Source organism: Terrapene carolina, unplaced genomic scaffold (assembly GCF_002925995.2).
Source record: "Terrapene carolina triunguis isolate 2854851 unplaced genomic scaffold, T_m_triunguis-2.0 Scaffold69, whole genome shotgun sequence".
NCBI classification, from domain to species: domain Eukaryota; kingdom Metazoa; phylum Chordata; order Testudines; family Emydidae; genus Terrapene; species Terrapene triunguis.
Window position 1 is genome coordinate 49,228,793 of NW_020664420.1, and position 14,044 is coordinate 49,242,836.

The 14,044-nt window shown below is 36.9% G+C and overlaps 1 protein-coding gene across 1 annotated transcript in view; it reads left to right on the top strand.

The window, feature by feature from the left end:
* The first annotated feature begins 779 nt into the window (after positions 1-779).
* Positions 780-14,044, top strand: part of ADGRV1 (adhesion G protein-coupled receptor V1) — a 416,737-nt gene continuing 403,472 nt past the window's right edge. The window contains exons 1-7 of the mRNA XM_026649237.2: positions 780-928; positions 2,605-2,697; positions 5,398-5,423; positions 6,214-6,398; positions 9,385-9,534; positions 10,741-10,836; positions 12,536-12,640. Of these exons, the coding sequence (XP_026505022.1) occupies positions 780-928; positions 2,605-2,697; positions 5,398-5,423; positions 6,214-6,398; positions 9,385-9,534; positions 10,741-10,836; positions 12,536-12,640 (804 nt within the window). The remainder of the gene's footprint in view (positions 929-2,604; positions 2,698-5,397; positions 5,424-6,213; positions 6,399-9,384; positions 9,535-10,740; positions 10,837-12,535; positions 12,641-14,044) is intronic.

Consider the following 14,044-nt stretch of genomic DNA (forward strand, 5'->3'; position numbering starts at 1 on the left):
GCTCCCTGCACCAGGCAACGTGTGTGTATATGTGGGGGCCAGGTCAAGTGTTTCCCAATATTTTGCATTAAAAAGGGGAGAACGGGCACCTGTGAGTGATGCTCCCTGCAGCAAAGAGGGAAGAAGGGTTGGCACTCTGAGATAGAAGCTAGGGGGCAGGGCATATTCCAAATAATATGCATGGAAAAACTGGGATACTAACAGTCTCCCACAAAATGTTACCTTCACCAGAGTAGTCCAGAATGGGGAAGAGGGGAGCAAAGAGAGAACCAACCAATCTGGCTGCTTGGTCTTTTATAACTCTCCTGCTTCCTCTGTTTTGCAGCAGGTAGGGGGATCAGGCTTCTCTCGCTGGAGTAGGCTGTCATTCTGAAGTAGTGACATGGAAGCACTGTCTGGTCAGCCCTCTCCCATCAAAGTAAGGGATTTATTTCTCCACCCTCCACCCCCCCCCAACACCAAAGGGGAAAGGAGCTGAGGCAATACACACTCTTCAAATGCCAGGTTTTGCTGGCACACACATTGTGTCCTTTGAAAATTTGGTCCTTAATATTGACAGCTGAGCTACTGAAGCTGTGAGGTGAAAAAGAGAAACGTTCCAATAAGCCTTAAATACAGAAACTCTTTTACTGTTATTTTGTGATCATTACTGGCAACATAGGAAACTCTGAATCTTAATGAACTGATATTATTACAGTTCATATGATTTTATAATATGCTTCATAATGTTTGTAAAGTTCAGTGCTGGAAACCAGGAGTTCTTTTTGTATCTCCACAACATGTACAGCAAAGGTGGTGACATTGTAAGCCTTCCTGCACTGTTCCAACCTAGTGTGCTTCAGCCATGCTCTGGAGAAACTGCCTTTAAGGATGAAACTGCCTTTAAGGATGCTATACCTACCTTGATGTGCTATACCTATACACCTTAGTAACTCTGAGTACTATGTGAAGGTAAGCAATACAAAATAGCCACAGATCTGAAGAGATCACTCTAAAACATTTGCCCATTTCCCCCACCATCTTCCCCTCACCATCAGCCATGCTGGGTCTGACAGTTAGTCTTGGCTCCAGATGCTTATCTCCTTTTGCTTCCCCGATTAGTGATCTCTTCTCTCCTCTTGCCCTTCTCTCTTCCTACTTTGCTATCCTGCACTGTCCTTCTCCTTTAATGTCGGATCATGACCTGGCTACTGCCTTTTCAAGTTCAGATCCCTTCGCTGCTGGTTCCCATCCCAGGTTGATCCTTTCTTGCAGACTGAGTGTGTGCCACCATCCTCCAGAGACCCCAGCCCAGAGAAAGTGGGTGGTGCCTTCCATTTTATAGGCTTTTGATTATCAAATGTAAAAGTCAGAATATAAAAATCTGTGGAAAAGACCTTCTAAAATAAAATTAAAAAAACCCTAAATTAATTTTGTTGATTTGGTGGTTGGCAGAAATTCAGCATCATAATGCTTGAGCATAAAGCAGTCTTCACCACCCTCACCCCTTGATCTGCACCGTTTACTTTAGTGGAATTACTCACAATGTGTAGAAATAAGTCTACTCAAGTAAGTCTTTGCGATATCAGGGCCCAGAAGCAAAACGCAGCGTAACTGAAGTCCAATCTTAGAATAATTTGATGTGATCTTAGAAACTTAGGTGCAAAAATGGGCAATATTTTCTTTTGAAAGGTTATGAATAATGTGTGAGAAAAAGGAACCACAGAGAAAATAATGGTACAAAGTATCAGAAAAGCTTGTATGCTTTTGGGGCATCTGGCTTGCATGTCTTTGAAGTGAAAACCACGTCATCTACCTGCTATTCAACTATGGCATCTCCTAAGGCAGCACGGACATTGTGAAGTATGGTAGTTTAAAACCAGTGTGTGACATTCTTTCAGTTTAATGAATGAAATGCATACCACAGACTGCATTAATGCTTTTTTTGTAACATGCTGTTTGGTGACAGTAAACATGACTTGACAGAGAGAGCAGAACAGAGGTGATATGGTCTCTGACTTATTTGTGATTTATGACGTTTTAGAAAATATTGTATAGGATCAGTAAATAATCTTACCTGTCCTACACTGGGAGTTTGCTCTTTCTGTAGAAATATAAATGTGCTCCAGAAAATGCTATATTTAGCTAAGAAACTGTGTGTTACCTGCTAAGTAGCATTACTTTTTAAAAAATCCTTTGATTTTTAAATTAAATGTCTAACAAGGGTGTAATTTTGGGATTTACAGCATCCCTCACTGTCTTTAAAAGTCTGTTATTTTCTTTTGGGAGCTAGTTTTTTATATTCTTGATTATATAAACCCTTAGAAGAAACCCATTCATTTTTAGTATCCAGAATTACAATGTGTAACATCATTTGAAGCTACTATTGACACTCTAAATCTCTATTTGCTATAGCTCTATCCAGCCCAAATTGACCTTCACAGCTGTTGGCCCATTGAGGTTCTATTTGACTTCCTAGGCTACAGAGTCACAAAGGCTGTTTAGACCCCTTTTCTTAAAGATTTGTTATATTCCTCCTCCCTCCCACACTCAGTACCAGTTGTGGCAACATATGTTACATTTTTGTGTGATTTGAATCTTGTCTTGAAATTTCTTCTCCCTCAGTCCTCTCAAAAGCAATACTCCTATTAAAGGATTCGAGGTGGCAGAATTGGACCCAATAAACATTAGTAATTTAGCAGCATTGCAGGATGGAATGTATTATATACTAAAAGTTTAGTATTTTTACTGTGAAAAAACTACTGTAGTTTCAATATAAATATGAAAAGTCAAAGATAAAATTACCAATATTAATATGGTACAATAGGTAAAAAAGATGTATAATTCTTGTCTCAGAAAAAAATAATTTAGGCCCAATCCTGCAAAGATACTTGTTGAACTTGATGCAATATGAGTAGTATGGGACCACTCACAGTGTGTGTAGTTCAGCACATGTGTGAATCTTTGCAGGATCGGAGAAGTCAGTATATAAATCATGACCAGTATTTTATAAGGTAAAATATTGTGAGCTATACTGACTCCTTGGATAATATTTTGATTCCCATGAGCTGAACTCTTGAAGTCTTGATTTACATTACTTTTACTAACTGTAATATTTTAAAGTTGGTTTAATATACACAGAGATAAAGGTCATTTTTGGCAGGTTGCACATAGTAAATCATAGTTCAAATAATTTAATGAGGAAGAATTCTCACCTGCTGAATAATTGATGACATGATTATGAAACCTCTCTTGTTCCACAGGAGTAATCCTATAGTTTTCGAATGTCCCCTAGTAGAGGTAATAGAATTCAAGTAATTCTAAACTTTATAACCTTGCCCCCAAGGATCATATTTTCAGTATTATTTACTTGCAGCACACACCGTGGGAAGCTACTTGCTAAGTCTATGACAAGGTAACAGCTGAAGCGAAAAGGTCAACAAACTCTTCAGTTGCATATAGATGATGCCTGCATTTGCAGACTGTGTAATTGTCTCAAAGTTTACAAAGGTTACAGCGACTATTCACATTCAAGCTGTAATATAGGCGGTCAAAATAACATTTATACTCTGGAGAGCAATTTAGAGACCAATACACATCACTTGTAGGTTAGTCGTAGTCAGCTTTCTTATGTCTCAGTCCTATGAGGTGCCTGGAGCCTTCCATTCCAATTGAAATGGCAGAATTGGGTTTTCATTCATAATCTTTATTTTTTTGCTCTGTCCTCAATTATTTTGTTTTTGTTTTTTTGCATCAGACCATCTCATAGTTAAATTGATAGGTATTAATAGGTGACTAATGTGGGTCACCTTCCTACAGAGTCACAGTAATATAGGAATTGCCTTACTTCATCTGACCAGTTGTCTATCTAGTCCAGCATTCTGTCCCTGACTGTGTTCAATACCTGATGCTTCAGGCAAAGATGCAAGAAACCCTGTACTAGGCAGTTATGGGGTAACCTGCCCATGGGGAAGTTTTATCCTAATTCCCATTGGTTAGAGATTTGTTTTTATATCCCTTCCAAAACTTTTGAAGTTTTAATTTAGTTTGAAATCATATTGCTGTAACTCTGGATCCTGTAAGTGTGAGTTGTTTGTTCAATGAGTGTTATCATGTCTCTTTAAAGTGGCTCTTTTTCCTTGACACCATTTTCCTGTGCTTGGAAAGTTACCTCATAAGGGCAGATTGTGACAGGCCCTTGTACAGGTATGCAGGGAGAAGGGAGTGTGTGAAGAACCTCCCTTCTTGTTGTACGCCCCAAGCAAGGGTTGTAACAATTGTAGACCTCAAGCTTGAGGGGAGTTCATTCACTGCTCTCTTCATGCAGACATGGTGGTGTACATACTTGAAAGAGGTTGAGGAGGAGTGGGGTGGAGCAGTTGGGGTTGCTGGCCAGTCCGTATTGTAGATAATATTGAAACTTGCGGGGACTGATCCTGAAAGCCTTTTATATGCAGAACTCTCATTTTAAATCCATGGGAGTTCTGCAGATGGAAGGCTTGTGGGATTGTACTCATGATAATTAAGATTCAGTTTATGGTGGGGTGAAATTCCTCAAGCAAAAAATATTTTATTGGGTGATATTCTTATCAGAAATAATGAAATATTTCAAATGGGTTGTAAAATTAATCATTTGTTTCACCGGGATGATGGTTGTTCAGTCACTGATTTTGTTTTTTGGATAATGTCTGCCTGTGGGTTTTCATTACCTAGCTGTTTCCAAGATGGTGTTCAGTAGAGCTGAGTCAATAACTTATTACTAATAATTTAAACAAACAATATTGTCTTTTTTTCCCTGTTTGTAAATTTTCTGTGATGAGATTGTAATTTTCTTGGGTTTATTTATTGTTCAAAATTATTCAATACATGATTTCTGTGAATTATTGTTGGCCTGTAACTTGTTTACAGTTCATTGTGAATATACACAGTGCAATATTCATCCTGTTTTGGCTGGACACCAGTCACATTGATCCTGCAATAAGTTCTGCATGGGCAGAGCCCTGAGTCTGTGTGAAGCTTCATTTTTTCAGAGATCTGCCTGTGCAGAGTTCATTGCAAGATTAGGGCAATCAATTACATGTTTCTTTTACCTTACTGGATGTGTATAGTTTGAATACATCCCGATTAAAAATTTGACACTCACGTTTCACAAACATTCAAAATGCGCTCTCTGTGCCAATGACCATTCTTGTCAGAACATTTATTTATTAGAACATGTGTGAATTGCCATTTTACAAGAAAATCTTTGGTACTTTGTGGAGAGAAATCTAAAAATAAATTTATAACACTGTTTTCATCAGCTGAAGGAGCACTATCTAAAGAAAATTGTCTCCATTGGGAACCAATCCTGCAACATGCGTTGTACCTCTGGGAAATGCTGAGCACTCTCAACTTCCATTGAATTCACTGGCACTTGAGGGATGCTCAACTTGCCACTGGACTTGGCCCTGAGTAAGGGGACTAAAATCCAGCTGAGTCTATCCTAAGAGAAAAGTATACATCCACATAGTAAGGGAGAGTCCCAACCATGAAGAGTTCACAGTCTCATTAAAACATGATGCCACAACTGAGTGTAATAAAAAAAAAAATCTGAAAGGAATCTGGGAGAGATGCTGAGAGAAACAGTAATAAAAATATAGGTCATGTATATATACACACTAAATAGTTTAGAGTATCAGATCTGGAAGGCGAATTCAAAAATATACAATAGGAAGTGGAATATATTTTAAACACTTGGAGTCAGTTTTTAGCAGGCAGTGTTATCTGTACCTACAAAATATAGACCCAGCCCTGCACCACTGAAATATGCCATCCAGTTTGCTCAGAATTATGGCCTGTGCATGTTTTGGGCTTGCTCTTTGCAATCCATACTCAGGCAAAACTGATATTTGGAAGATTTAATAGAGATTACAGGATTGGGCCCAATGGATACGAGTAATTTTGTCAGACTCTGGCATTAAGTGAGTGGATCAGGTGTGAATACAAAACCCTGCATTTGGTAATTACGTGAATATTACTGAAAATATGGTCCTTAGGTTTGTATCATATTTCTTCCTGAAAGGAGAAAATATCCAATTATACATCAAATTATAATAAAATAAAACAAGTTTAATTAAAAAAAGAAATGAGTAGAATATGAAGTGTTGGCTGTAAGTCAGTGATTCGTAGAAATTGTTTCCTACATACTAAATACATCAACTTCTTTTATTCTTAAACTCTTTTTTTTTTTGGTAGGTATGCCCTCTGCTTGTTTATTAGTTAACCTTCTTTTAGCATTATTCATCAGCTTCACATCTGGAGAAACAGAAGTAAAGTTTACTGGGCAAACAGAATTTGTAGTTCATGAAACTAGTACAACAGTTATACGTCTTGTTATTGAAAGGACAGGAGAGCCAGCTAACATCACAGCAATTGTATCGGTAAGAAACTGCCAGTTCCCCTCTTTTAAAATGAAATTTGGATATCTGTATGAAATGTTGATTGCTGCTGGTATGTTTTCTTTTTCTTTTTCTTTTTAACTGGGTCAATGCAATGGAGTGTATAGCTAGGTACCCTTGGGGCTCACTGGGGGAACTGTTTTGAGTCAGAAATACCCAGTTGCTACAAGCGAGGAAATTTCCATTGGCTGTGCCAATAGAAATGTTTTCAGGCTACTGATAGCTACTCAGAAAGCAAACTACTACTCCTGGTGGAGCTCTGTGAGTTTATAGGGCAGTCTGATTTGGAATCTAGCTGGTACTTGAAAGTCCACTCCCGAACAGTGAGGAGAAAATAATTTTTCCTTCTCCAGTTTTTCTGGGCCAAGGGAGAACAGCTATACCTCTTTATTGATTTCATTAATTAGCCATGTGGCTTTATTATTTCAAAAAAGGCCATTTAAAGGAAGATAGAGAAGAGATTTGCCCATTCAGAAGGGAAACAGGAAGACCTATCCTGAGAGGCACCTGCTGTGTAGAAGTCAGGACACCATGATCTGAGAGATTAGATTGTGTTTACATAGTTTTCTTTATCTCTTAGCTATTGTTAACCACGGGCCTGATTCTGCATCCCTTACTCACATTGAGAAGTACCATACTTTTTATATAGTCATATTGAAATCAATATGAGACTTTGCAGAGTAAGTTTCTACTCAACATGAGTGAGAATGATAGAATAGAGTACCATATGAGGGAAGATGTGTGCACTGAGTCTGCTACTTTTTATTTTGTGTAGATCCAGAGAAATGTGCCTTATTTGTACACGGTCACCAAACGTACTCTTCTGAGCTCAAACAATGGAAGATGCATTTTATCTGAGTTCAAAGGGTTAGAAATTGATGTTCCAGAAGACAGTACAGTGGGTATAAAATCTAGAGAAGGCATGAATGTCTTTGAAAACTGGTGCTCTTGTAAAACATGTAAAATGGCAGAGTTCTTTAGTTTTTATATTGAAAGGGGCCAGGAGGCTATTACAGATATTTTCACATTGTTTTAATAAAGCTTATACTTTAATATAGCTATTTTAGTTTTATAGAAGTACTGTATGGCTATTGTGGTTGTTCTGAGGAAGAGCATTGCATTTGTGGGGAGAGAGACTAGATTTTGGCACCCAGAAGTTTCTGCTTTGGGTTTGGTCCTGCATAGATGACAAAATACTGAAGGAAAAGTTGAGTGAAAACCCTCTGATTCCAGTTAAAGTGGATAAACATTTTTCATTCATTACTGCATCAATACCTTGGTATATATCTCTTGGCTAGAACAAGTGGAAAACAGTTTTGAAAAAACAGAAAACTAAGAGATTAAAAAATAAAATATAGCCCTATATATTGACAATGTACTAGTTAATTGCTTGACTTTATTGCATTTTAAATAAAAAGTTGAAGAAAGTTAATAAACACTGTAAATATCAAGAGTGGCAATAAGCTTAATTTAGTATGTGCATAGATTATATTATATGCAGACATGCATCTTTGTGGCTAAGCTTTAATACATATTAAGAAGCAACATAATAGTGCAATAAATGTAAGTAGTGAACATTAAAAAATTCAGACTTTTTTTAAATTTTGAAAAAGTGTGACCATTCTAGAAACTGGCTGAAAAACAACAAATTAAAATAAGCAAAATGTGCTGCAATTTCAGAAAAGTGAAAATTTTGAACAGCTCTTGTAGGAAGATGTGTGTGTGGTCTGTCCACACTAGAGATTTTTGGTCTTTTCAATACTGCTTCAAGCAATACTCTTTCCAAAATTTTCTAATCAAACTTGGTTGCCTAAAGTTGGGCACCTAAATCCATACTTAGGCACCTAACTTTAGGCAACCAAGTTTGATAATGTTGGTCTTTGTGTACACATACCAAAATGTTTGAACTTTCTCACAAGCATTCTCAGCACTAATCGGATTTCACTGTTCCCCATCAACACTTACAAACAGCTCCATCTGCATTGTTCAGTTCAAACTTTCAGTGCTAGTTTGGATGGTAACTTGAGGCATTGCAGCCACACTGGTTCAGTTGGCTTTCCCAGCTCAGTGCTGCAGTGCACCTGTACACCTCGCCTGGATAGCTTTGATGGTTCAAAGCAATAGGTGTGTAATTTGTCAAGTGACAGTCCCGCTTTCAAGTGAGTCAATGGGAGATTTTTGCCATTGACTTCAGTGGGAGCAGGATTGGGCAGTGTGTATTGCTCAGTGTTGACTGATTGCAGTTTAGCAAGAACATAATAATTTAATAAATGTGTGTTTAAAGCAGGTTATGTTAAAATCTTTATTTATTCATAGCTAGTAAGTGTTGAAATGAATAATGTATAATATTTCCCATAACTGAATATATATTATTATTCCACACAAATGGAATGACCAACAGGGAGTCCCTATTTAGAAGGCATTGATGTTACTCTAGTAGTGGGTGCCAGAAAGTATGGTCTGCTTCATCTGCCAGAATTCTCTGTGATGCATATGATTTCCATTACTGTGGAGAAAGGGAGAAGCAGAGGTTCCTTCTGGACCCATGATCATCACATCACAATACAGAGCACTCGACTGTTGCATCTGTACTAGTATTTGTTATACTAATAATGTGTGGTGTGCATGTTCTTGTAAATTGTATTTAAAAATAGTGTTCCTATTTAAAATATGACACTGTGGTGCACTATGTGCAAGATAGTTACATACTGGAATGGATTAAGGCTCCCTGATGAAATCATAACTAGCTGTGAATAAGTGACATGCTTAGTTTCTCGGCATGGGTATAGGAAGTTTCTTACTATGTTGTTGTCCTGTGCCATCTGTCCAGAAACACTTGAGCTGACGATAGTGAAGATTGAGGGAGGAGTAATGTATAGAAAACATCATATGTAATATATGAAGCAAAGTCAGAAGAAAATTATAGAAAGTGGGGAGTAGGTTATATTCATGTGTGTATTTATTGTAGATTTATGGGGAAAACACAGGTGACTTTTTTGACACATACGCAGCAACATACATACCCGATACAGAAACAAACAGAACTGTGTATATATCGGTCTGTGATGATGATCTTCCAGAGGCTGATGAGATGTTCATATTTTACTTGACATTACAGGTAAGTGCTAGTTTTTTTGTTTATCTGTTTCACTAGAAAAAAGACTTTGGCATATGTGGCTGCAGCTTACTTACTTACTTCAGTGGTGAATTTGGCTCCCCATGTCTAAAGCTTAAAGTTTGGACAGCAGGCAACCTGATAGCCTTGTGCTATTTCTTAGCAGTTCCATGCACAAGACATGAGCTTGTTTACCGTGCTTGAGACTTTCTGCAGAGGCAATATATTCAGCTTTGGAGACTTTAACAGGGACTGTTTCCAGTTCATTAAGAAGCAAAACTGTGAGGTTCTGAAGAGAATCTTTCTTTCTTTCCCAGAAAGACATTGCGTCAAGGGGGAGGGTGAAAAGTAGTAGGGAAACAGGATGATCCTCATTGCTTCAGAAAAAGACCTCCCTGGAAAATATACCTTGAAGAGCATGTAGGTAAATCAGTGTATATTGCTAATCCATGTTAGAATGAGGCAACTAGGAAGAAGCTTGTTTTCTCCCTTTTTTTTAAACTTAACAGTCCATGGTAAAGTTTAAAGTCACTGCAATAAAAGTGAATCTTCATTTTACCTCTGTGTTTCATAGTTAGCACAAATGATTGATAGTAAATGTAAATACGTTTCCCCCTCCTTTCCCTTTCCTTCTTCCCTTCCTCTGCCTTTCAGTATTTAACTCAGAAATATAATAGAAAAGTCATAAACTGAGTTTACATACATATATATATAGTAAATTGCTGTAAACAATATGCTCATGACCTGTAGATTCATATAAAACTTAGCTCAAAAATTTCAGCCTATACATAATGCTAAAAAAAAGCTCTTTAGTTTCTAGCATGACTGCATGCTTCATATCTAATTCCTTATTGCTATGGTATCATTAATAGATTGTCAGACTATGATTAATGTCTTCAAAGTTTCTTTTGAGCATTTTGTTGTTTAACCAGACTTGAGACTCTTTAGAATGTGTTTTCCATAAGCAGTAAGAGTGATTTATGTACATTCTGTTGACTTGAATACCTTTTTCTTGGAACTTGTAACCAGACACAAAAATACAATGAACCAATCAAAAAAATAAAAAAGTTCCAACAACAACAAAAGGAAAGACCTACTCACACTTTGAATGAAAACATATTTATTTAAAAACAAGTTCTTACTGAAAAACTGCATTTTTTTAACTGTCTGCATCGCTGGTTCACTTACCATATGCCTTATTAATTTTAGAAACCATCTGCAGGAATAAAGCTTGGGTCACCAAGGTCTGTCACTGTAACAGTCTTATCAAATGACAATGCCTTTGGAATTATTTCCTTCAATATGGTATGTTTTTATGTTCTATACATTAAAAATTTTAAATAGTGTAAAGGGGTGATTTTCCAAAGGCACCAAAGGGCATTTATGAGCCTAATTTCCTTAGAAGTCTGTCAGTTAGGCACCTAACTCCCATTTGTGACTTTTGAAATGAACTCACTTACAGATTTCTGTAATATGGTTAAATATATATCACTGAAATGCTACTGTACACTATTCGACATGCTTTCATTGGGTTGCTCTCACACTGGGCAAGCTTGTGTGCTAGTCTTCCTAGAAGTGTAGCATAGAACTTGCAGCCCAGGGGAAGGTGGGCCTTGGTGGTTTTAAGCAAGCCAGGAACTCCGTACAAAAGTTTAAATAACTGTAGGTTAGTACCTATAGTGGAATTCACTTTATTTAGTGGTTTCATCACTTTGCAAGTGAAATGAGACAGTGTTCTCCTTGTGCAAATTGGGAATAGACTGTATTAACTCTGGGACCAATTTTACTCCCATTGAAGTCAGTAACAGAGCTCCCATTTACTTCACTGGGTGCAGCATAAGGCCCTGTCTCCTTCAAAGCAATAACGATGTGTAATGTTGCTATGTGCATTTTAGAGAGCACAGTTCACTGCTGGTGTGAAATTAAGGTGAGGACTACTCTCTTGCCTTACGTGGATATACACTCACTTATGCCATTGGTGAATTTGGCCCAGAGATATTGTGGATATCTGAAACTATTGTGGTCCTTACTAATCTGTTATCAGTATTTTTATACTTACATCTCAGAATCCCATACGGGCACCAACATGTTATAAATTAGTCAATACTTCTGGAATACAGTGCTTGGGAGTACCCTTTGCAGTGCTTCAGACAGTGTGTCACATGCTGCATTGTGGAGATAAGATGGGGCTGAATGGCAGTTGGAGCCCCTTAAAGAATTCTAGCTGACTCAGGCAGAATTCCTGGCAGTGTTCTAGAGGTGGTACTCCACCCGTTAAAACTTGCAATGCATGCTTCTCCTTGCAATGCTAAGCTAGTTCTGTTGGCTTGTGTGGTGGTGAGGGCTGGAACACGGCCATGCTAGCTCTCCAGTCCATTAATAGTGGACTGGAGCATAGGCAGTTCCATGCCTATGCTCTCCACCTTGAATGTGGCTGGCTCTTGTACAAGGAGGCATTTTACTAATAAAGCACAAGAACCTTAGAAATAGCCCAAACTTGTTTTCTGGATGAATTAAACTTTATTGACCGAACAAATCTTTGTAGCTAAAATAGATTTAAAAACTCACATTTGTAAAAGATTATAATTGGACTACTTATGAAAATCAGTATCATGACATAAATTATGTCCTGTAATTTTAAAATCAATGTAAATATCTAACTATCTAATAAATGATTTTAGAAGGAAGAAAATCTGTTTTTAATTGGCTTAGGAACTTCTATAAATATTAATGATACAAACCAAGTAGCTTGTATAAGGTAGCCATGTTTGTTTATAGCAAAAAGGGAAAAAAAAGAAAAAAGCAGTCAAGTAACCACTGCTTTTTTTTTTATCTAAAGTCTTTCAAGCTTTTTATTAGTTGAACTAATTGGTTGCTAGGAAATGTAATACCATCAGTGGACCAGTTTACAGATTGGTATTTCTATGGTAACAGTTTTTTTCTTCACTCTCTGTTGAGATACTTGATCAATGCCTGATTGCCTGTCCCTTCTCTTCCCCATTAGTCTGCCTTAATCACAGTGAATGAGCCCAGAGGTAGAAATGAATTTGTGCCTCTGACTCTAATTAGGGAGAAGGGAACCTATGGGACTGTGACTGTGACTTTTGAGGTAAGTTTATTAAAACAACTTTACACCTCAGCATACCTTCTTAGAACTGTATGGTTAGAATCATAGTCCTGCTATATATATATGAATGTACACAAAGGACTAATTGCTGATGTCTAAATCTTGTTAAACAGGAGCGGTTTACTTGCCACCTGAAAAACATTGTAATTAGATAAACCAGTTATAATTTGAGGGACAATTGTGTTGTTGACACTAGAAAACAGTAGATATTCTTTATAATTTATATATTTAATCTTGGTAAATAATTACACAATATTTGTATTTCAGTTATAAGGTTTGAAAAAAAAACATAGGAAGATAAACAATGTTATGTTAACTTGCACCAGTGGAAAATAAGTCAGCAAGAAATAAAAATTGTTTAATAAAAGTTTTTTTAAAAATAGAAAGGGTAAGTTTCCTTGGAGGTGGGTCAAAAAAAGTTCTGAAGTGATATTTACAAATAAATGTTACAGTAGAACTCCACCATTTGACTTAACTTTTGAGCACTTTAAAATGTTGGCTCAAGGTTTTCTGAAAATCTGGCACCTTTAAGATATTTCAAGCTTGGTACCCAAGAAGAGAGGCATGCAAAATTATTAGTTACTTTAGATTATTTAGACCATACTGTACCTTGTATAACATTCAAATCTAGCAACATTTGAAATGTTGAATTTCTCATTTAATTTTTCTTATCCACCTAAGTTTCAATTGTATACTTTAGTTTCTGCATCTCATATATAGTAAAACTTCTTTCATGTGGACCTCTGGTTCAGTTTCGCTTGTCTATGGGAAAGCGTAATTATAGAAGCATAGGAGTGGAAGGGATCTTGAGAGGTCTTCAGGTCCAGTCCCCAGCACTCAAAGCAAGACTAAGTATTAGCTAGACCAGTGGTTTCCAAACTTTAACAACCTGTGAACCCCTTTCAATAAAATGTCAAGTCTCGCGAACCCCTCCTAAAAATGAAATTTCCAGGTATTTTCTCCTTTACCTGAGTATAAATTATAAAAGCAGTGAACTTGGAAATATAAAATTTGTTTTTATGACATGCTTATTACACACTATTATTAATTATTTATCATTACAGTATTTTTATTACATTATGAAAATGGCAACATTCTTCCAAGATCTCACTTTCGTAGCTTGTATCACTTTGAATAAGTCTGTTATAAGACAAGGCTCCTATGTTTCATCAAAGAATATCAGATGTGAAACAGCATGAAGATATTTAAGAAGCCAACTCAAAGAGTTCCTCCTATACAAGCATTCAGGTCTTGAGCAAATAACTTCAATGTCAAAAGTCTATAGTGTCATAAATAACTTCAATGTCAAAACCAGAAAAAAATGCCACAAAAGCAATTCCCATTAGAATTCTATCTCAGAATTTAGTTCCAGATAGCTAATTATGC